This window comes from Carassius carassius, chromosome 8 (genome assembly GCF_963082965.1).
Source record: "Carassius carassius chromosome 8, fCarCar2.1, whole genome shotgun sequence".
Classification (NCBI taxonomy): Eukaryota; Metazoa; Chordata; class Actinopteri; order Cypriniformes; family Cyprinidae; genus Carassius; species Carassius carassius.
Window position 1 is genome coordinate 7,489,702 of NC_081762.1, and position 23,872 is coordinate 7,513,573.

A 23,872-nucleotide genomic window follows, 5' to 3' on the forward strand; every position below is an offset into this window, starting at 1 on the left:
TTTAGTAGTTTTATACTGCAAGTGTACTCATGAGTTTAAGTATACCACTATGTCCCTATTTATTAATTTTCAATTAACTTTCAACAATAGGTTTTTTATATAGGATATATCATAATAAAAATCACATAGGCAAACAGACAGTAAGCTATATGATAAAGCTATATTTTGAGTGAAAGTTTAAACTGTTTTATCAGTTCCCAAATTGTTACTGATAGATATTCTACACTGATTCAAGAATTCAGAAACAATATCCTTCATCTCATCAAATTTCTACCTCAGGTATCTCCACTGAAAAGCATGCACAAGAAAGAGATGTTTGTCTGCCTAAGTGGACTAAAGTTCTTCTGATCGTTTTTGCTGTCTGGTTTTGGCTCTTGGAGGTCTTACTTAAATATTGTACATAATATTAACATCACAGCTACTACTACTGCTTATGTTTTGTCTTTAATCTGATGTTAAAATTTCAATGCAACTGTCTGCCCTGAAAGCTAATGGCACAAGTGAGTAATATTTCATGATCCAGTAAAGCAACATGGGTGATTTGTCTGTTTCTTTCCACATTTTATTCATAACTGCTTCTGTACCAGTCTTGGCAAGAGAGCTTGATGAATTTACAGCCAATTACACCAGAGTTACAGAACATCTCCACATTAACAATAGCAAATTAAGTTAGTTCAGATTTAGAGAATCAAGGTCTAAAGAATGGATCACTGGATCATTCCATCTTGATTGCATTTCTTATTTTCTTCTCCTTGTTTATTTGCCTTTGTCACACAGATTTCAAAGAACAGTTTGATGTTCTCCACTTCCATCATAAGGAGACACTTGAAAAGCTTAGATTAAACTGTAAGTTTTATGATTACAGCATTAAACAGATTAAACTGTAAGTTTTATGATTACAGCATTGTGCAAACTTAAAAGACCTTACACACAAATAAAATGTATAAAGGAAAGAGGGAAATTGTATGAAATATGAATTAAATCATACCAGTTTTACTAAAGACAGCACAGGTTGTGCTCTTTGTGCCTTCGACTGGGTTCATTCTGGAGGAAAGTGTTACTACTTCTCTAAGGTCAAGATGAACTGGACACAGAGTCGAGATCACTGTGTGACTCTAGGAGGACATCTAGTGATCATAAACAGCAAAGCAGAACAGGTGTGCAAGATGTATTTGTTAAACAAGAAAAGGGGCAGGACTGATTTAATCTCGAATTGATTGATTTATTTTTTTATTAAAAGTTACTTAAAAATAAGAAACATCACAAACAAAATGTCACTAGTAAACGTGACAATATTTGCAGTACACATTACCAAGTTTCAAGTATAAAACAGATTACTACACAAACTAAAGCAGAGGTAAAACTTAAACATACGGAACTATATTTTCTCAAGTTTATGGTTTTGGTTTAATTAAGTCTTTGATGGTCTTGGCAGACTGGGTAAAGGTTAGCATCTCGTTCCACCATTAAGGCACGGCTTGTGTGATCAGTTTGTGGCACTGCTGAGGTGGTCTGGAAGCCCAGGATTCTTTGGCAGTGGACTCAGCTCATCTGCATTGTTTGGTCTCCTGTTTCTAATTTTCCTCTTGACAATAGCCCAAAGATTCTCTGTGGGGTTCAGGTCTGGTGAGTGCTTGCCAGTCAAGCACACCAACACCATGGTCAAAACTGTGCTAGTCTGGGAAATTGGGATTTTTTTTTTTTTTTTAAATAGTTTGACAATTCTTGCAAAATGCAGAAAATGTTCATACGTTAAAAAAAGTTCATTCACCCTAATTGATGATATCTAAAAGAGGAAACACCGTAAATACACTTTATTATGCACTCATATTTATGCTTTTTCAATAGTGAGCCTTCATTCAGGATCTTTAACAGATCAGTGCTTAAACAATAAAAGAAAGCCTTAAATCTTTTAATTTTTAATCTGCAGTTTTTATTGTCCAAAACCTTTCTTTTATTTAGATTAGTCCCCTTTAGTCACATTCTACTCTTAAAAACTGTAAAAAAAAGCATGCAGCCCATATAACGCTAGGGTCTGCAAAGATTGTCACTGAATTCCAGTGACAAAAACTTTAAAAACCACTGCAACCATGTCCTCTGTGTCTGATACAAACTGTCTTTTCATGCTCACTCTTGGCACCCTTACTTCAGATGCTTTTCTCTTTGAAATGACCTTACTTCCCTAAAATTTTACAGGGGAAATAGAGTTATATAGTTTTCATATTGTGTAGTTTTCATTTTCATTGAGAAACCTCAGAAAATGAAAGGCCTAATAAGAAGCAATAGGATTATAAATTTGTGATATACTAAAGGTGCTGATTACATAAAGATGAATGGGACATTTGATAAAATTCGAAATCAAAAATCAAAGCCAGATAAATGCTGTATGTAATTAACTGACTGTAATGTTTTTGTTCAGTCTGAGGTGCAAAACAAAATAGAAAACTGCTTTAATAGAAGAGACAAGCCCAATGCAATAAATAAGTCAAGTGCACATAGCAAATAAATAAGGCAATGAGTGTTTTTAAGGCATAGTTGTCATTAGACTTCTTTTATTTCAGCTTTTGGAAATGTTATCATATTTAGCCTAGTTTTATTATTATTATTTGCTGCTCTACTGTCTGGCAATGATTATTTCCTGTGCTACCCTGATGTCTATTTAAATAGTCTGTTGGACTTCCTTAACAGTCAGTCACTCAGACATCTGCCAGTTTAATGAAATGGATGCAATCTATTCAAATTCTGAACTCGTATGTTCAACAACTGCTTCAATTAACAAATGCTCCCGGTACAAAGGTAAGACAATTTATCAACAAAAATCTAATTATGTCTGATAAACCATTTATTGTGTGTGTGTGTGTGTGTGTGTGTGTGTGTGTGTGTGTGTGTGTGTGTGTGTGTGTGTGGTGTGTGTGTGTGTGTGTGTGTGTGTGTGTGTGTGTGTGTGTGTGTGTGTGTGTTATAGCCTACTCTATGTTATGGGGACAAAATGTCCCCACAAAGATAGCAATTTCCAAAATCTGTGTCCTTGTGGGGACATTTTTGATCCCCATGAGAAAACAAGCTCATAAATCATACAGAGTGATTTTTTTTTTTTTAAATCAGAAAATTCCAGTAGTTTTGTGCGAGAGGTAAAGGGGTAGAAAATACAGTTTGTACTGTACAAAATCATTACATCTATGTAATATTCCCACAAAACATGGAAACCCAACACGTAGGTTTGTGTGTGTAACTCAAACCAATATTTATTTACATGTTTGTCAAGTTCTTGTATTATACCCAGGATTAATCTAAATGAATAAATGTAAATGTACATAAAGATATATCTATACTGTATCTATTTCTTTTTCAAGCATTTGACTTGTATAGATAATTATTATAAACTTCTAATCACAGGCCAGGAGATCCTCAAGAAAGAAGTGACTGTTCATAAACGGATTAAAGTTCTTCTGATAGTTCTCAGTGTCTGTCTGGTCTTTGCTTTCGGAGGAGTTTGTACTCTGGCGATACTTCTTACACATGCTACAAGTAACTCATTTTACTTCTAAACTCATCCCTAAATATAAGCACTTATATTATATCTACACATATTTCAGATTGTATAAAAAAAAAAAGAACCCAAGACACTTCCTCTGGTCTGAAATATTTGAGATTCTATTGATTTGTTTTGCAGATGTTGCTTTTTTAAATCCAGACTTCAATGTGTCTGTGTCTGATCAGGACCACAATGCCACAGGTGAGAAAAAAATTAATCAACCACAACAATTTCATTCCAATTTGTTCAGTCAATTATCAAATGCCCCACTCCATCTCATCATCACTGTTTCTTTGTTTTGGATGCAGATTACAAAGCACAGTTTGATGCGCTCCATAACCAGCATGAGGAGACACTTAGAAAGCTGAACAGATTAAATTGTATGTCTTGAGATCTTAAGATTGTATGTCAGAGTCGAGATCACTGTGTGACTCTAGGAGGACATCTAGTGATCATAAACAGCAAAACAGAACAGGTGTGTTCACCAGCTGATACATCCTTCTGAGATTCAATTTCATATTCTACAGTTAAATAGCTCACATCGAAACAAATCATAATTATAACATGCATGTTCTCTATAGGCCTACATTAAGACATTTTTAGATCCACTGATTAAAAATTTTAAGGTTAAGCTGTAAAACAAAAATACACTAAACAGACTGAGACTAGTAAAGTCAACTTGAAACAGAACCCATTTTACTTCTGTAACGTGACATTTTTGAGTGGAATAAGTCAAGATAAAGAAGTCAGGGGTCATAGGAGTCATTATTGGAGGTTCATTTGTTTGTGGTTTAGCTGCTTCTTGAAAGGACTCTGCAGATTGATTGAGAAAGTGTCTTGTTTTCTTGTTTCTAGAGAGCAACTTTGTGCCTTCTTAAGGAATAATTAGGCACTATTTACTGATGGTACAGAAATTTGATGTTTGATGTCAGTAGAATATGAATAATTTACAATATGACCTGGAATGTGCTCAGCTGTGATTTCATGATGACTTTAAATACTATACATTTCTCTGTTCTGAGCCTTTTGTGCATTGCATCAGATCTCACTAGATGCATGTCACTGTTCTATTTGTTACCCTTCAGGATTTTGTTACTTCTAACGTTAAAGTAACCCACTGGATTGGTCTCAATGATTTGGACACTGAGGGTCACTGGGTTTGGGTGAACAACCAGCCAGTTAATGATTCAGTAGAGTAAGATCTACATTCATGTTTAAAATACAACCTTTGCATTGAAAGAACAATACTGGAGGCAGATGTGTTTTGTGTTTTTCTCCACTGCAGATTCTGGATTAAACGAGAGAATGGAATCAGAGACCCTGATAACTGGACTAAAGAACATCCGGACGGTGAGGACTGCGCTGGTCTGGGACATTCTATCAGAGACACCGATTTCTGGTCGGATGCTTACTGTTTTCTAGAGAAAAGATTTGTGTGTGAAGCTCCTGCAGCAGTTTAGCTCACCGCTCCCGAATAGATTTTGGCCAATTGCTCATTACTATTTTTTAATGATACATCTGTAAGCTTTGCATTAAATGTAAAGGAGTTTCTGCTTTTAACACTTTTTTCGAGTTGAATGCCACCACAAAGTCGTAATCACAAATAAGGAACTTTCTTTGGGCCCAGGGTTTCCAAGTTGTCTGCATGTTTGAGAAAAAAATATGGCATCTGTATTATTGGTAAACTTTTTTAATTTACAATAAAATTAGTTTGGTTAAGAGCATATGCTGAAAGCATAGATGTAAATATGTTTCTTGCACCTTATGATATTATTTCCCCAAACCTGCAGTGTAACAGCAACTGTTCAAGTAACAAACGGAAGCCAATGTAGGGACATATAAAATAAATTTTATTATCCATTTTTCTGAATTTCTACACTGTAGTGGCTTTTATATAGACACCATCATCAGGAAAGACAGCCGGACACTGACACAACATCACTGTCTGCTGTGTGTCCAAGCTTCAATATATAATTACTGTGTGGAAAAAAGAAAGGGAAAAAAAGGGAAAAAAAGTTTTTCTATCGTTTGTTTACACTCAACATAAAAATGTGGCCCAGAGCATGAGGGAGTCTGTTCAGGGCTGGGCACCAGTGGCTGCAGGAACCTGTGTGGCAAGAGCACCGGGAGAGGAGATGACAGGAGAACCTGCGATGCTGGCCATCGGCTGGGACGAGGACATGGATGTGACGCCTCCTACAGGCAAACAGACACAATGGTTTGTCAGCATTTGTGAAATCTCCTAATGTAAGTTCACTCAGAAAGCACACGCTGACCTGTGATCATACTGGACGTGCTGACTGGAGTGGAGCCAGTGGACAGTCCTGAAGTGGAGCCCATCCTTGCCTGCTCCTTCACGATGGGATCTGACACCAGACATAAACACAGCAACGAAATCAATGTTCAGGACAGTGCAAACTATTTCAAAGTTCTTGCTAAAAGATTAAAAGATTTCTGCAACACAGAAAATGCGGATGGAATTACAGAATTGAGTAATACAAATATAATTTATAGCAATGAACAAGGATCGTCACGGAATTTGACAATGTTTGAATCTTAAGAGAATTTCACAACTTTATTTGGCATATATACATCAGATATGTCTTAATGATAACCCAAGAAAATGTAATCCGTTTTATACTTGACAAAAATATATTACTATTTATAATAGCAGAATAGAATGTACTTCTCATTGTAGTAATAATATAATCAAATTGTTAAAACATTGAGGAAAATTCATTTTTTTAACAGTAACCCTCTGTTGTATTGCACTGTTTGCAAAATACAGGAAATGACAAATTTTAATTTGATTACATTTTAAAAGATTAAAAATAGCTTTAATTAAATCATGATTTCAGAAAAATATAAACAGGCAAAATTAATTTCTGGGAAAAAAAAATAAAAAATACATAACATTTACAGGGCCCTATAAAAATGGTAATCAATTACTACATTTTTATTTAATAATTTTACATTATTATTTTTGAATAATATTTAATGTTTTATGATCTCAATTGATAAGACTTTGTTTTTTTATTATCAAATTTAATTAAAACATTAAATCAGGGGAAAATAAAGGCCCTAGAATCATCTGTAATGTTAAACTGTAAAGTTTCAGGATTTCAATTAAAGACAACAGGAAAAAAATTGAGAAAAAAAAGACACATTTCATAAGGCCCTACACACCTTTTCATCGCTGCTAAATACCTTTACAGTCATTTCAGCACAATATGATATACGTTTTAGAAAAAAGCACAAACACTATACATTCTGCTTTTAACCACAGTGATGTTTTGAGACAGAGCAGACACTCACAGAAATAAGGATGCTCCATGGCCTCGCGAGCGGTGAGACGAGCTTGGTGGTCGTAGCGCAACAGTTTGTCCAGGAAGTCCAGAGCTTCAGTACTGACCAGGTGCTGGTTCTCACTGTGGACAAACCGTTCCCACCTTTTCCGGGAATGTCTGGAGAAAGAGGACGGATGAAAAACATACAAATAAAATTGCAGTTAAAAGGTACTACATGCATAGAAAACTATCCCATCTCTCAACGTACCTTCCCAAAATGTCATTGAACCGTGGGTCGAGCTCAATGTTGTATTTGTCGATGTAGTCGTAGAGGTCCTCTGTTCCCAGAACTTTGGCGATCCGTACAAGCTGAAAAAAAAAGAGACAGAACTGGTTAAAAACAGCAGAGGGCAGCGGTCACCCCTCGACAGCACAAACACAATACTGCAGTCATGATTACTTTTGATGGCCAAACCAGAAATTACCATCACCCTGGTTTACTTTTGTTAAAATCATGAGACAATATTGATGCATTTTTATTTACTAAAATCACAAAGGGGTATTATTCATGTATTTTATTAAAATCATGGCAACAATGAATATTTGAAAAGACCTAAAGCAGCAGGTCTCACCTGATCATAATTGTCGTGTCCATGGAAAAAAGGCTCTTTCCTGAAGATCATACTCGCCAACATGCAGCCTAAGCTCCACATGTCTAAACTGTAGTCATACATCTGTGGGACAAAAGCAACATGAGCTATGAAAGATGTGCATTTTTATTTATCAGATGCTTGTACATTAGTCTTGTTTATGTCCCTACATCTCATTTCTCGTGTCATTCTCACCTGATAGTCCACCAGCAGTTCAGGTCCTTTGAAATATCGAGACGCCACTCTGACATTGTACTCCTGACTAGGGTGATAAAACTCAGCCAAGCCCCAGTCTATCAGACGCAGCTAAATGACAAAACACACACAAACAGATAAGAATCAAATGTACTTTCAGTCAATTGGGATACATAATTTGTGTGATTCACTCAACATCTCACATCAGCGTCAGTGTTGACACAGAGAACGTGCAATTTGTAGATATTAAATTCAATCTTGGTTAAATGTGTTTGACGTCACAGCAGCAAACAATGCTTCTCTTTCACTACAGCTAACTCTAATTTTTGAATGGTGCATGTATGCGAGCTCATCATAATTCAGTCAATCAAACTTGCAGAATGAAATGGCGTAACACAACTGCTGACGTGAGTAATAAATGGGCAGTACCTTTCTGTGTTCATGGTCGATCATTACATTGTGTGGCTTCACATCTCTGTGCATAATTCCCATACTGTGGCAGTAATCCAAAGCCTGAGAAAGAAAAAGAGACACTCACAACTAAATCATTTATTTACATAAAAACTAAAAGTAGCTGATGAAATATTAATGGAATATTAATAGTCTTTGAATACAATCTTGAAAAATTACCCAAAAAGAAAGTAGTCTATCAGAATTTTCAGTACATTTATTAATACTCAAAACAATGTTTATTTTCTAACAAACAAAAATCTGTTTTTTTATTTACTCCCACACAGCTGACTAACAGCTAGTGTACATGAACAATGTGCTATAACCACAGCATTAAGAACCTGTTGAGTAGCACTTATAGGTGAAGTGTGTAACATCTGAGCAATCTATTAGTACCAGACAAAAACATAGAAAGTGGCCCGATGGTGTGCCAATACATAAAGATGAGATCCCCTGTTTGTTGGCTGATGAGGGGAGAGTTTTTGGTTTAAACAAAAAAACTAATTTAGGTACAGACTTTAAGGTGATATCAGAAAGAACTTACCTTTAGGATCTCAAACATGTAGAACCGAATGTCGTAGTCTGATAGCGTTTGATACAATTGCTGCATAACAGAACAAAAGGATGCTTGAGTTTGCCTGAACCTGATTTTTTTGTTACTTTTAATTGAGGTGGCAAATTAATTAAGCAGATATGACAAGTGATTTACCTTGAAGTCTGTGTTGTTCACATGTTCAAAAACCAGAGCTGGGGTTCGAGACTTCAGGGAGAAACGCAAGAGACTTCAGTTAGACACACATTTGAAACACTATGTAGGTACATGCATGTAGCTGCACAAGTTTGATTTCACATGCTGCATTCTCAACTACATTTTTACAACATCATCTTGAAGAAAGCCAACTGACCACAGGATCCTTGACAATGTCTAGAAGTGAGATGATGTTGGGGCCGCCTCTCAAATTCTCCAAAATTTTAATTTCCCGCTTGATTTTCTTCTTCTTTACTGGCTACATATGTAAATAAAGACAAAAAGGCAACAAAAAAACCATTAAAAACTAAATAAAACAACTTCATAACTTGACATTTCAGAATTGAACTGAATAATCAGTGGGGAATAGTGTACAGTAATTTCCACGCATTTATGATTTCTGGATAGAAAATAAATTAATTAATAAATATTTTCTATATTCTATAGAATTTAACCTAATTTTAAAATATATTAATTATATATGTAGAAAATCTATCAAATTTAAGGATAAATATAATTTTTTTTTACTTGCACAAACAATTTGAGCGGTCATAAAAAGTGGGTTCTAGGATTATTATTTTATTTTATTTTTACAACCACCCACTGCCTACATCAGACCAAAACATTTATTTTACTCCGATAACTTTTCAAAAGGGACAGCTTCAAGAATATCAATCCAAACTCGAACTTATGCCCCCACAGGCACAACTATATTATCGCTCCATTCAGAGATATTAAGAATGTAAAAATGTAAAATTAAAAATTAGATTTTACTTAGGCCCAGTTTTCACTAGTGCGTTTACATTTTAAAAAGGCGTTTTAGAATTAAAATGATCTACGTTTACACTGGCGTTTTTGCTGCGTTCCAAAATGATCTCCGTACACTCCAAAAACACATGACCATTCATGCACACTGGGTATGCACGTAAAAGTGTACACAAACAAAGTTGGTTACTAGTCACTGGCAGGTTCAAAAATAGAGCATGATTACAGTTCATGATACGGTTACACAGTCATCAAGGATACGCAAAGATCACGTGTCTATGGTAATTTACAAATTACCTCAAACACAGTGTTTCCTTTAGATCGGCAGATTTGAGCGCAGGAAAATACAGTTTGCATTCAGCAAATTAATTTAGTGTTGGGCAATGGATCTTGTTGGGAAAGCAAATACATCACCGATCTGGAGTCATCTGCATTCATGTCACCCATCAGCGTTTGCACAAGTTCTCGTGATCGCAAACGCTGGCTGGTCAAGTTTGGTGAGGCTCTCTCCAAACATGCCAAATACAAACGAGACAGCGATAAATAAAAGATGGTAACAAGAAATATGGCAACGATTCCTATTTCAAAGAGAGCACGTGCAGATGAGGAGTTACTGAGCTTGCTTGGTGGCGGAAAAGATGACTCCGGACGCAACAACCGCGTTGCGACAGGTTTAGTCTGTCTAGTGTCTATACAGGACATATGAACTCTGTGTCAGTACCTCACAGACCGGACGGGGATTTATCATGTCGTGCTGCATCCAGTGTAGCATCACTGATTATAATGAGTATTTTGTCGTGCTGCGTCGCTCGCGTCCGTTAGACAGGTTGTATTTAACTTTCTTATTTAGGCTACTTTCTTGTTTAACTGCATTATTTCTTTGATATATATTATAGTGTTTTGCAGGCGGTGTTCACTGACAGAAGTGCTCAAATAAACACGAACTGACGAGTTAAATAGGATGTGTTAGATCAGTGAGACAGTGCTGGGCTGATTTTATAGACATGTGGATACATATAAATATATCCTGTATATAATGTATATAAAATATATTACATGCATGCAGTTTAAGTCAGCTTTAATCACCTTTTTTGGTAATTCCATGAATTACATGACCACGACACTGCTTGCACAGTTTATTTCGCAGTTTGATATGAAAGGATACGTACGCACAAAGGAAGCGCGCACAAAGTGAAGTGGAGCGCGTCTGAAACGTCTCCTGTTCAGTTATTCTGCAACTAAATAAATTCACTTCTTGTCATGAGAAAAAGTGACAGAAGCAGCAGTTGTGAGTGGGTGGCCATCCCCGCCCCTACGTTAAATATTTTGAATACGTTAAACTGAAAAAAAATGATCACCTTCGTTAACTAGCAAATTTTGACACTAATATATTTATACATTAACACACACACACACATATACATATATATATATACATTTTCAACACGTGCCACGGGCGGTTGTTGGTCCATGACTACCGCGGTGGTAAAAATCAGCCACCGTCACAGCCCTAGCAACCACGCCATTGTTTTCGAAAGTCTCCATTTTGGTCCGTTTACACTGAAACGCAAGCCAGCACTTTTCAAACTAAAATGGTGTCAGCAGCATTTTCAAGTCTCTGTTTTCAAAACGTGGAAAACACTGGAGTAGTGTAAACTTACAAAAAATTTATACGTTTTAAAACAACAATGCACTAGTGTAAACGGGGCCTTAGTCTTGCAGTACAGATGAATTTGACGCAAAGACATCTAATCTGACCACGTCTAGATTCAATCTGAGCGGCTTCATCCTTCATGTCTCCAGGCAGGGGAAGTTCATTGCACACGAATGGCTACATTACAGGACAACGGTGCTAATCTTCAAAACTATTTATCACTTAGCTTGAAGCTCTCAGTTTGTCGTGTGTTATCGCTAGAATCTAAAGCTCTCTCTGGTTAAGAGGAGGAGGGGGCAAGGAAAGAATTCACCAGGCGCCCATTAATCTGAACACCGGCCAGCAGCTTCTGGTTTCGATACCATCCGCTGCCAACCATACGTAAACAGGCTCATCTCAGCAGACGTTTTCCTCAACTACTCAGAAAATGAGAAGCTGGAGAGGACGTGAAGTCCTAGGGTCTTTACCGTCCCACTGAACTTAACCTGACTTGACCGAGGACTGGTCAGAATGCTGTTAAAGCAGTCTGGAACAACAACAACGCTCGTCACCTTGAGTATTTTGACGACTACTTTCTCGTTGTTTGTGATGTTGATGGCTTCAAACACTTCACTGTACTTTCCTCGGCCAAGTTTCCGTACCAACTGGTAGTCATCTTGATTCCTGTTGACAAGACCGACAGCTGTTAATACAAGTGCAAATGAAATGGCAGTCCAGACAAATAAAGACATCAGCCCTGTAAACCTGCAGAGAAATATTTCACACTACACTGTGTGATGCCTGCAAACAATCCTGGGACTCTGAACTGAATGATACCTAACATGTTGGTTTCACTCAACAATAACGCCCTCGAGACCCCTGTAATGTCTTAAATTCAGTTGTATTGAATTAAGATTAAAAACAGCCAATTCTGGGTTTTAGTTTCAATAACTCATAGAAGCAATTTCATGAAAACATTGGTCTCGGAATTATATTATTTAAATTACCTTTTTCTGTATTACTGAAAATGATAAGAATCTGTAAATTAATAAATAAAAATAATGTAAGGTATTGCAATATATAAATACTGCACTGGCACAATAATATCCCTTTTTAATTCACTAATCAATCATTCAGAGAAATTTCTGAAGCTGTTAAACTAAATTATTCAACAAAGCCAACTAAACAGAATGATTCACTTACAAATCAGACATCATTATGGCTTGTGAGCAAGAATGAAATAAAAGATGAGACTGCTTAGAAAAAAAAAAAAAAAGCACTTAACAGGTTGGGGTCAACAAGATTTTTTCATGTTTTTGAAAGTAGTCTCTTATGCTTGTGAAGACTGCATTTATTTGGTTGAAAATATAGTAAAAACAGTAATGTACTGTGAAATATTATTACAGTTTGAAACAAGTGATTGAATATATTTCAATTTTAAATGTATTCCTGTGGTGCAAAATTGTATTTTCAACATCACTCCAGTCTTCAGTGTCACATGATCCTTTAGAAATCCTTTAGAAAATCCTTCTGATATGCTGATCTACAGCTCAAGAAACATTTATTATCATCAATTATTTCATATTATAAATGCTGAAAACTGTTGGTTGGTTGATTAACTTTGTCACCAAAGGGAAATTATTTTCCACAGCAATGCACTTGTTTGACACACAAAATAGATTTTTTTTTTTATATTGTGCTGCATCAAATTTGTGAGGAATTCTTTGATAAATATAAAGCTTTTTTATGCTTTTACTGTCACTTTTGAGCAATTTTACGCATGCTTGCAGATTAAGTGTTAATAAAACCCAAAACTTATAGTGTATATTCAGAGTTTTCCCGGCCTGGAAAATACATTTTTAAAATACAAAGATATTTAAAAATTTTCTTATGATTATGGTAACCCTGTAATTTCCTTATTATTTGGTGATCTTCAACTATCCAGATGTCTTGTAATTTAGCCCAAACTGCATATATCCAGATCTTGCATCATTTCAAAAAACCTGGTAATACTACATTTATTCTTACGGAGAATTTTTTATTTTTTTTTATCTCATCACTCACCCCCACTCTACGACGTGAGATTCATAGTCCCAGTATTCCCGTGGTCTCTGTGTGTTGACGTCTGGATAAACGCGGGATCGACTCGTGACAGGACTGGACATGATCTGGACGTGTAGCTGCTCTTGTCAGAGCTGTGAACACACACAAAAACAATCAATAGAGGGACAGCACTATCATCCCAATCTGCATTCATAAGATCGTCTGAAATAAAAGGCTTGGGGCCTGAAATCTGTGGCCTCTTTTGCACATGGACTTGGTACAGAATCAAAGGGAAGATGAATCTACAACCGGGATGTTTGGTTTTACAGGCCCCCGGCCACGACACAGCCCCCTGACTGTCTGATAAACTGGATTAAAGTTCTGAATCTCTGCCCAGATAGAGGAAAGTTTTAATCTAGATGCAAGTAGACCGAGGAAGACTAGACCACTGCAGTCCAAAAGGTGTCAGCACATTCTTTCAGGGTTGAAAACACACAAGATGGTTTTAGGACACAATACTGATTTCTTTGAGGCTTTTTATACATTTAAATTAGATCAATTAGAGTTGTATACTCTACATATAACAAAAGAGAATGCTGAACTTAACCATGAAAGAGCTCCAGGTGGTTACTGGATGTTTCAGGATAGTGGGTGGTTGCAACTCATGTGCGTATTTCATTGCTATTTTATCATCCACCAGTGGAAAACCACTTTTTAGTAAAAGCACAGTTCTCCTAAATCTGCCATGTGATTTGAGGTAGAAGTTACGTATTGAGGACTCTTATTTTGGCTAAAAGCAATGGTTTCAAGTCAACAACAATGATAACAAAAGATGTTAATTGATGGACTGGAGTCCAGTTACCTGCTGCTTGGACTCTCATTCTGACAGCACCAATTCACTGCAGAAGATCTATTGATGAGCAAATGATGTAATGCTACATTTCTCCAAATATGGAACAACAAATAAACAAGAAAAAAACAAACCCCTCTACATATTAGATGGCCTGAGGGTGAGGACATTTTTATCAAACTTATAATTTTAAGTGTTATATTTTGCTACTGGGGCAAACGGGAACTCCAAAATAATATTTTATAGCTATTGCTTATGCTGAACAAATCTTCAGTAATGATTTATTTACCTTTTGGCGCCATGCCAGCATCAAGGCTATTTTCATGGTAATCTCTGAATAAATTATACAAGGTATAATAAATAGAAAATCAATCTATTTTACGGCAGCTCTGAATGAGTCTCATCACATAAGGGCCTTTCGCACCACTTTAGTTCCAGAACTATTTCCAAGTACTATTTAAAGGGTTTGCATTCACACTGAACGTTGGTACTAGGACGTGATGCAAGACGGTCGACAGCGACGTCATTTGTGCGGGGCATTCAATAACATTAACAAAGAAGAATACCGTTAACAAGAGGATGGAAAACGCTGTGATCGGAGCTGTGTCTCGCGGTTTTCACAATAATGGACATGGAATGTCGACCCTAGTGTTGTCACGGTACCAAAATTTCAGTATTTAGTACCGATACCAGTGAAAATCCACGGTTCTCGGTACCAATTTCGCTACCAAAGCAAAACACAAAAATATGCTAATTAAAAAATGTTTACTTTTTAGCACTAAAAATAAAACCAGTGCCATTCTTTATACTTATTTACAATTGTGTTTAAAGTTTTTCTACAAGTTATATAATTATGAAAAACAGTAAACAAGTTTCACCCAAATTTAATTTGTCTTTTATGAAATTTAAACATTTTATTTTTGGTAAATAAATGGGATTTGCTATTAAAATTAAAACATGGAAGAAATATTGAAGTTTTTCAACAGTAGTAGCAGTATCACATACATTTTAATAAATAATAGTAATATTTCTAGCACAATGCCTTTATGTAAAAATTAACTTTTAGGCCTAATGAATGCATATTTGTCATTTTAACTGAACTTAAGACTGGTGGTGATGCTAAAGATATTTTTGTTCATTGAGGGTTTCTGTAAAAAAAAATAGTAATAGATCATATTAATTATTAAAAGATAATAGTACTACTAATTCTACTATCATACTAATGTATATACAATGCACTATGAATTGATGAGCTGCTGGGTTCATGAATATTAATTACGTTGTCTGCGTTCGGTCAAACTGATTTGCTGAAATCAAAACAGGGACGTAATAGACAGCCCGTTCTCATCCCAAGGCGTCATATACTGACACTCTTGACATTTCGTCAACATCCTACGCACATGGCACCCTCTAGCGTCAATATTAGAAGCAGATAAAAATGGGCCAGAAGGCGCCTCCTAGCGGTCTAACCCTAACCCATAATCTGTGTCTCATATTGACGCTAGAGGGTGCCATATGCGTAGGATGTTGACGAAATGTCAAGAGTGTCAGTATATGATGCCTTGGGATGAGAATGCGTTATAATAGATGGACGCCAGCCAATGAAATTGCCATTGCGCATTAGCTCCGCCCACTACCGGAGAAACCAATATGTCTTCTGCTTGTTCGAAAATGAATTCGAATAATTCTAAATGAACTCAATTATTTTGACAGGAGAAGACAACAAAGAATAGTTAACATAGCGTGTCGATTCAGCGTGGTAAGGCTCTCACTCTCTCTCTTTGCATGTGTGAGAAACAGCGCTATCAGTAAAGCGACAGTGATTCGTGCGCCTTCACAAAGAGTTTACAGAGCATCAAATACATGTGCGCTGTGCGTCCATTGAGATGAACTGAAAAGTTCAGATCGCTTGATGGAGAGAGAACTCTGAAGCTCAGATGCTGAAATTAATGCAAGCATCATGCGCTTCAGTCTATGTAGTAAACAAACCCGCACGTCTCTGCCATTCATTAATTCACACAGAGACGCGCAGAACACGGATTCATATTTCAAACAACTTTTGCGGCTTAACATTTACAGATACTGGTCCATATGGAGATTTGATTTGATTAATTTATGCTAAGTTTGACAAATTCCATGACTGTCCATATTAAAATGTAAGTTTCATTTTCATGACTGGATTTTGAGATTCCGTCCTCGTTTTCCTCTTCGCGGAAATCATAGCGCTGAACCGGGTTTGAACGGGACCTCTGTACTACCGGTACTTAAAGAAACCTGGTACCGTCACATTTAAAATGTTTTAGTACCGACTTGGTACCGGGGTACCGGGTCTTTTGACAAGACTAGTCGACGCATACATAAAGCGATTGAAAGAAAGGAATGAAGGAATCTCTAATGACAACTGGCAGTGATACATTTGCAAGAAGTGCCTGCACTTCAGCATCCGTATATTTATCGCTGTCCATCACTCTTGCAAAATAAGTTGACAATGTTTACAGAATGTTACACTGTGTTTTAAATCATGCTGGGTGAGGGAGCGATTTTGAACACGTCTGGCCAATCAGAGTCTACTTACACCACAGTTAGTACCAGTTGTGCTGGTTAGACCCTGCTCCGGAGTAGGAGCAAATTTGGTTCTCGAAAAAGGCAGTCCGGTACTAAATATCACACCTAGTTCCTGTGGTGCGAAAACGCCCAAAAGTGGGTAGTTCCACAATTAGTTCTGGTACTATGAAAAGGTTCCTGTGGTATGAAAAGCTCTATTGAAAACAGGAACCTCCTGGTTTAATGAACAACCATTTTGATACAGTAATGGGGATCAGTGCTGTAATGGAGACTGGACTGCAGAGGACCATAACATGATTAGATTTCAGATGTCTGTTCTCCTGTAATTTGGCTTAACTGGCTTAAAAGAAAACCAAATCATCACTTGGTCACCCCAACCCCATTGTGAAGTCATATTAGAGACAACTTATAGCAGAATCCGCTTAAAAACCATTCAGTTCCCTCTCAGAAAACTTTATTTTTATTCATCCCCTTAAAAACTTCACAACTACATATTCAGAAGGACATCTCTGCCCACTGCATCGTTTCTTACTGTTTTTTTAAAAGTGCCAACAAGTGTTGTTTTTAAGAAGGCATATTAAGTTAAAAACAGCCAAACTTAAAAATAAAACGTCCATTCAGATGATTTTTAGCATGTCATATGTAAATCTGCCTTAAGTAAAATATGGTAAATGGTAAATGGACTGCATTTATATAGCGCTTTCAACAGACCACATGGCCATCCAAAGCGCTTTACAATTTGCCTCACATTCACCCATTCACACAACACACCGACTGCGGTGTCTGCCATTCAAGGCGCCATCCAGCTCGTCGGATGGCGTAATGCATCAGATCAGGTTAAAAAAAGTAAATGCATCAGATCAGGTTAAAAAAAAATCATGAAATCAGCCTAATTATCCATGGTTTCCCCCGAAACCAATTAATAAACTAATCATTCAGGAAACTCACCAATTCTTGATTTTTAAACGTATTTGGCACATCCCTATTTATGAATGCTAAAGAAATCAAGCAGGGAGGCTGGAACAAAAAAAAAAATTAATGCTAGATGGCATGTATGGGAAACTACCATCAGAAACAATGGATAATTTTGTTTTGCCAGATGGGATTTTGGTTTGATCACCATTCCAAAGATTCCTGCCTCCTCCGACGGCCACCTCAGAAGAGCGCTGAACCTGATATCACATGATTCACAAAGCCTGCATTCAGTAGCAGCCATTACTACTATCTCAGACCAAAAATGACATGGATCTAATCTACAGATGGACGAGGACCAAATATGTAGACGCATTTTAACTCATCAATGTGTCAAATGAGGTTTCAAAGAACACAATGGTGATTTAACCCTGACTCACCTAAAATTGTACTTGTGGGCAGCCTTGGGGAATCTTGCAATGATTTTACACGAGGGTGACGCTCCAAACACCTGCAAGGCAAAGCAAAACAAATAACTTTAAGAATCGACACTGACGTCAGTATTTGATTTGCAAAGATGTTTGGTTGTTTGTATTAACAAAACCTGTTGTGTGCAGCCAAACCAGGCCACTGGCAAACTTAAAGCAACATGTGTAATGAACACACCAAGTGATGATGCAGTCAAAAATATAATCATAAACAATCATAAACATTCATTAGGAAACATGCAGCCATTTTCCATCTGTAGTGAAATTCAGGGGCGGACTGGGACCAAAAAGTGGCCCTGGACTTTCTTGACCACAGCAGCCCACCACATCATAACGCAAATGCCCCTGTTTTAATGTCTTTTATTAATTTAATATTTAAGTATACAGTTTGGGGATTTTAACCAATAGGGCAACTGATTCTCCGTTGAAAAAAAAAAGAAAAAAAAAAGAACAGATGATGTTCATTTAGCAACTCCTAGCGATACACGCTCATCAAGACACAAACATTCTGCTAGAACTCACACTTTGCATTCAGTTAACAGATCCATACGAATCATGCATGAAATAGAAGTTTATAAAGTCAAACGATATGTGCTTTACAGATGAACTTGAAGTCTTTAATCATTCGAGATGTTCAATAATAGATCATCTTTGGCTCGGTAATACAAGTTCATGATCCGATTAGTGAACAGGTGATTCTTTTGAGTCAATCTTTTAAGATAATCATTTATTTTGTTTAACGAAACCAGTGTGGAAACCAGTGTTTCACAAACTGGATAGATCTGAGGTGCAGGGCTCGCAAAATCGTTAACCCCACGTCCCGGGTCTATTTCCAGTTTGAAGGGCTATCATGAATAGTGATGTAAAATTCCTAACTTGATTCGCGTTGTTCACTCGCTTGAAGCGAATTTAGGTCCTTACATGCACGTATGCTACAAGCTCACACAGACACAGCCGCTTGAAAAAAAAAAAAAACATCCGCTTGGCTTTTGGAACCGAAATTTGGCACCGAAAGATAAATAATTTTTCGATACTCATAGTATCGAAGTTTTTCGTTCGATACCATAAATGCATCGAAGTTCGGTACCCAGCCTTAGCTCTGTGTAGTAAATACTGCTCCGTCTGAACGCACGTGTTGGAGATTTACTACTAATCACAGAACCGGCTTTACTGTCATGATGCGCATGAGAAACGCACGTAATTTATTGAGCAGCCCTACTTTAAACCATTTCCAGATAAAGTTTAATAATCAAGTTAGGGCATATCCGAATTGCGCAAATTTAACGGGCGTTCACACTAAAACATACATAACATTGTTGGACGCTTGAACATTTTCAGTTTACTCGCTTAATTCGCACGTGAAATTCGCTTAATTCGCACATGAAACTCACTTCATAACAGACGCGAATTTGCGTCATGGGACGGGCTTCTGCCAGTTGAGTTCACGAAGCATTGTGATTTCAACTACCATTTATTCTGATAATTTAAAATTTATAAATATTTATAAAGATAGCGCCTATTTCGGAGATCAGCTCCATACGATCAGTGAGAACTCAGTGCTCATGTTTCCGACAAGAGCAGTCTCGTCCCAGCTAGTCCTTCTGACATTTGCCGCTGTCTCTGATGTCTCTTTTGTGGTTAAACATAAAAATATAATTCCTTCATTGTTATTTCGGGTTTTGCCTCCGCTTCGCTACGTTGTAATCACATCACTACTAGAGCAAGCTCCTGATTGGTTAACGTGGTGCAAATTTTCACCAAAGTTTAGATTTTTCAACTCTGGTGATTCGAGTGATGTACATGGTCAAGCAAGTCAATGCAAAGACGTGAATAGACATCCTGGGCCATGAATGAGGAAGCACTAATGACGGGCGTTTTGACGTGCATAACGCGTGATTCGCGCAAATCGTGCCGCAGGATGTCTATTCGCATCTTTGCATTGACTTAACAGGTAATAAATCACTTGGGCTTAAAGGGTTAGTTCACCCAAATATTAATGACTCGAGAACGAGTCAATCTTTCGTTCATTATCTGGCTCGGCGTTCACCTTCAGTTCTCTCTTCACAGCAGTTCAGTCAGTGTACTGTTTGAGTAAATTAATTACTCCGGGATATTGGTTTGTTTTAACTCAGAGGGAGTGTCTAAAAAAAGTTAACAGCTTAAGTCATTTGTGGATTAATGCTTATAGGAGACACGAACATTTTCAAACGATTAAGTTCGATTTGGTGAACTGGTTCAAGAAGATCCGGTTACATCGAGTGATTAGTTTGCGAACCGGATATCACTACACTGCTCACAAAAAATCAGAAGAGAGGACAATGCTGAATAAAGTCGTAGTTTTTGTTATTTTTGGACCAAAATTTATTTCGATGCTTCAAAAAATTCTAACTGACCCTCTGATGTCACACGGACTACTTTGATGATGTTTTTATTACCTTTCTTGACATGGACAGTACACCGTATACACACTTTCAATGGAGGGACAGAAAGCTATCAGACTAAATCTAAAATATCTTAAAATGTGTCCCGAAGATGAATGGAGGTCTTATGGGTTTGGAACGAGGGTGTCATTAATGACGTAATTTAAATATTTGGGTGAACAAACCCTTTAATGCTTCATTCGTGTCTGGTGTGAACGCACCATAAGACTTCTTCAATAATAAAGACTTTTGTTATATAATTTAAGACATTTTATGACTATAAATGTAATTAATCTGAATTTAAGACATTTTAAGGACAATTTGTGAACCATGAAGACATCTGTGCCCAATCCAAAAATATTTTGGTCATGTTTAGTAAAAATTTCCTTTAATTAAATAGGTGTATAACAGTACTGTTTCCAACAACTTGCCACAATGTAGGTACTTCCTGGAGATCAATCTATATCCAAACAAACATCATTAGATAAACCGAGACATAAAGCAGGATGTGTGTCAATACCTAGTGAGCTACTTACCTAGGTAACATTTTGAGCATCACAGATGTCTTATGCAGGGTGCTCGCACCTTTTTACTAATGAATTTACTTGCCTATTAATCTGTCCTATTAAACATTTTAGAGCTGAAAAGAATTAGAAAAATACCTTTACTATTAAATATTATTGAAACTGCAAATATCTCATATCGCCGTTTTTATATTTCCAAGTATCCTATCATTGTTGGAACAATCAGTACATTTTCCTAATAACAAGACGGTCTGAGTACTCTTTAAAAAAAAAAACAATAGTATAACACTTAGCGTATTCGGCCAATCACCTTTTTGCCTGTAGTCTATATTTTTTTGACCACTTGTTTTAAATTGGTCTACAATGTTTAAAAACGCTGGCTAGATAGTTAGCACACTAGATTTCTTTTCAATTATGCATTGAGATCAGAGCCTCCATTGATTAACCCAACAAACCAGTTCCCCACAATGCAGAATGATTCTAGATAAATATATTTAAATATAAAGGTTTTCACACAGTTAAACCTTGAACCTCATATAAAGTTAATTTGTTTTTTAAGAAAAGAACTTATAAACCTTTTTCAATTTAAATTAAATTGACTGGATCTCAATAAATAAAAAATACCCTCTGATGAGCTTGAAACATCATTTGCAGCCTTTTCAAAAACCACACATGATCCAAACAGGGTGATAAATATTTTAAAACCATTGCGAAAGTTTCTAAAGATTTATGATGGAATAAGAGATTAAATATAAGAATGACGACCAAAATCAGAAATGGAACTCAAACCCTCATTCAGTTCAGGATGTAACGTTAGTGCATCAGTTAGGAGCTAAACTAAAAGTCTGTCTAAATTGTACACACTAGTGACCACTCAGCTAATTTATTTTCAAATAAATCTACACTTAAGCAAATTCTCAATAACATCTAAGTGTTAAACTATTCAAACCCCATCAAATCATCGAGTTTCTCTCTTATTTCATTAGCATATCATCACGTTAGCCACAGCCATGCTAACGTTCCATCGTCCACACAATAAACACATTTCTAAAGACACAAGAAGCCATAATACCTCTTATAAAAACCCCATCATCTTCATTACAATGATTTAAAGATCACATATATGTTAAAAGTTTACACTGAAACACACAAAGTATTCTTATAAAGGGCGGTTTGTATTACCTCTCAGCTCTGTGTTAATATGGCCGCGGCGAGGTTAGCGCGAGGAGACGCGACGCTCTTCCGGTCCTGCAGGGGGCGCGTATCAATGGCGCTCGCGCTGATGCTGACTTCCGCTCAAAGACGCTACTGGTCCTCCCAGTCTGTGCACAGGCTTATGATTAACTTGCTTATATTTTAACCAAATTTCACATCCATAAATGCATGTCTAATAATAATACATACCCAACTTTATGTTTTTGTTTTGAAACTGAAGTAAGTCTGTACACTAGTCATGCAAAGTATTTATTTTAATTTATTCTTGTAAATATTTCTTTATTTCTACACCTGATTACCTTATTCTAATTTTTATATTATTACTCCTCCCTGGTACTTTTTTATTTTTATTTTTTAGTTTTTTTCTTGTTGGTTTCTATTTGCATGTGAACAAAAGTGCATGTAGGCTATAATGTTAAAGTTAATTAAATAAAATAATAGTACATAATAAATCTCTGCACAGACAATAGAGGCTACATTGAGAGTGTGTTCAGAAAGAAATGTGAGAATATTTTTAGCAACGCCATTCAGTTTTGCAGTTATAGATGATGTTCATAACTTGGTATTTCTTTCTGTAATTACATAAATGCATAAAGATTATTACATGACCCAGAAGCCCTCAAAACTCATCAGTCCTCATAAGCTTCTTGAAGTTCAAGCTTTTGAAATGTTTCAAACATTTTCACCTAAAATTTTAGTTATTTTTGTATTATTGAAAGTTGTTTAGTATTCAATATTTAGTTTTTTATGAACTTTGGACAAGAAAGCAAATTAACCTGTTCGCATTTATGTAGCTAAATGCATGTGTTCTTATATTGTGTAGGGTACATTTATGTTGTGCAATAATTTATATCTTTGGGAAGTTACACAAAGTATAATATCTGCATTTAAAGTGCAGAATGTGGGATTAAACGAAAAATATAATAGATCCTTTTTAAAGCATATTTAATATATATATAGTTAAAAGTCATAGATATAATGCATTCTGATTGTTAACACATATTAAGGAATGTTGACATTACAGCTGAGTGTATCAGAATGGCATTTGCTTCAGCCAATCATAAATTCGGTTGAGCATCATGTGACTTAAAATGTAATAGGCCTGTAAGATTCAAAGATCTTTTTTCTCTTTAAAGTGTCTTTGGCATCATCTTCTCCAGCATTAATTAAGACGACAGAATTACAGCCCTGAAGTGGGACACACCAGAGCACAGGGAATATTAGCTGGCTATGAATGCCTGTCTGACAACTTAATAGATAACTGTCAAGAAAACTGGTGTTATCGGCTAATTTACCTGATGACAGCTAACTCATTCGCACATATTTAACCATTCATAATCCGAGGTAATGGACACTTGGACTCAACAGGCAAGTGATGGAAGAACCTTAATTGATTCTAAAAAAAAAAAAGTAAAAAAAAAAAAAAAAGAATTTGACTAAATTTGAATGAAAAAAAAATATTTTTAAATATACAGTAGAAGCATAAAAACTGTACTATATGCATATATTTAGATATATTCAGTGTGCTTATTCAGAATAATTTTTATTTATCATTCATCTTGTTCAGTCAGACTCAGCCTATTGTTGTCAAT

At 36.3% G+C, this 23,872-nt stretch overlaps 2 protein-coding genes and 1 pseudogene across 2 annotated transcripts in view; 2 read left to right on the forward strand and 1 right to left on the reverse strand.

Annotated features, from left to right (window-relative positions):
* Positions 1-23,872, forward strand: part of LOC132145106 (protein starmaker-like) — a 74,262-nt gene that overhangs the window by 21,792 nt on the left and 28,598 nt on the right. The window lies entirely within an intron of this gene.
* LOC132145111 (C-type lectin domain family 4 member D-like) lies at positions 1,698-5,275 on the forward strand (annotated as a pseudogene).
* Positions 5,365-22,384, reverse strand: zgc:86598 (STKc_CK2_alpha domain-containing protein). Its single transcript, XM_059555848.1, has 14 exons — positions 22,248-22,384; positions 18,074-18,144; positions 13,328-13,458; positions 11,836-11,947; positions 9,023-9,124; positions 8,827-8,877; positions 8,662-8,721; positions 8,097-8,180; positions 7,668-7,778; positions 7,455-7,556; positions 7,091-7,191; positions 6,851-6,999; positions 5,812-5,901; positions 5,365-5,731 (listed from the first exon to the last, which is right to left on the reverse strand). Exons 3-14 carry the CDS (start codon positions 13,426-13,428, stop codon positions 5,613-5,615), a joined length of 1,182 nt encoding a protein of 393 aa, XP_059411831.1. The 5' UTR covers positions 13,429-13,458; positions 18,074-18,144; positions 22,248-22,384; the 3' UTR covers positions 5,365-5,612.

What these genes read in the sequence shown, in the direction of transcription:
- zgc:86598 (XM_059555848.1), bottom strand. Translation starts at nt 13,428, where the DNA reads ATGTCCAGTCCTGTCACGAGTCGATCCCGCGTTTATCCAGACGTCAAC. An exon ending in ACATTGTCAAGGATCCTGTG is followed by an intron (nt 8,878 to 9,022) that starts GTCAGTTGGCTT and finishes TTCTCCCTGAAG; the next exon opens with TCTCGAACCCCAGCTCTGGT. An exon ending in GACACGACAATTATGATCAG is followed by an intron (nt 7,192 to 7,454) that starts GTGAGACCTGCT and finishes TTTTTTTTTCAG; the next exon opens with CTTGTACGGATCGCCAAAGT.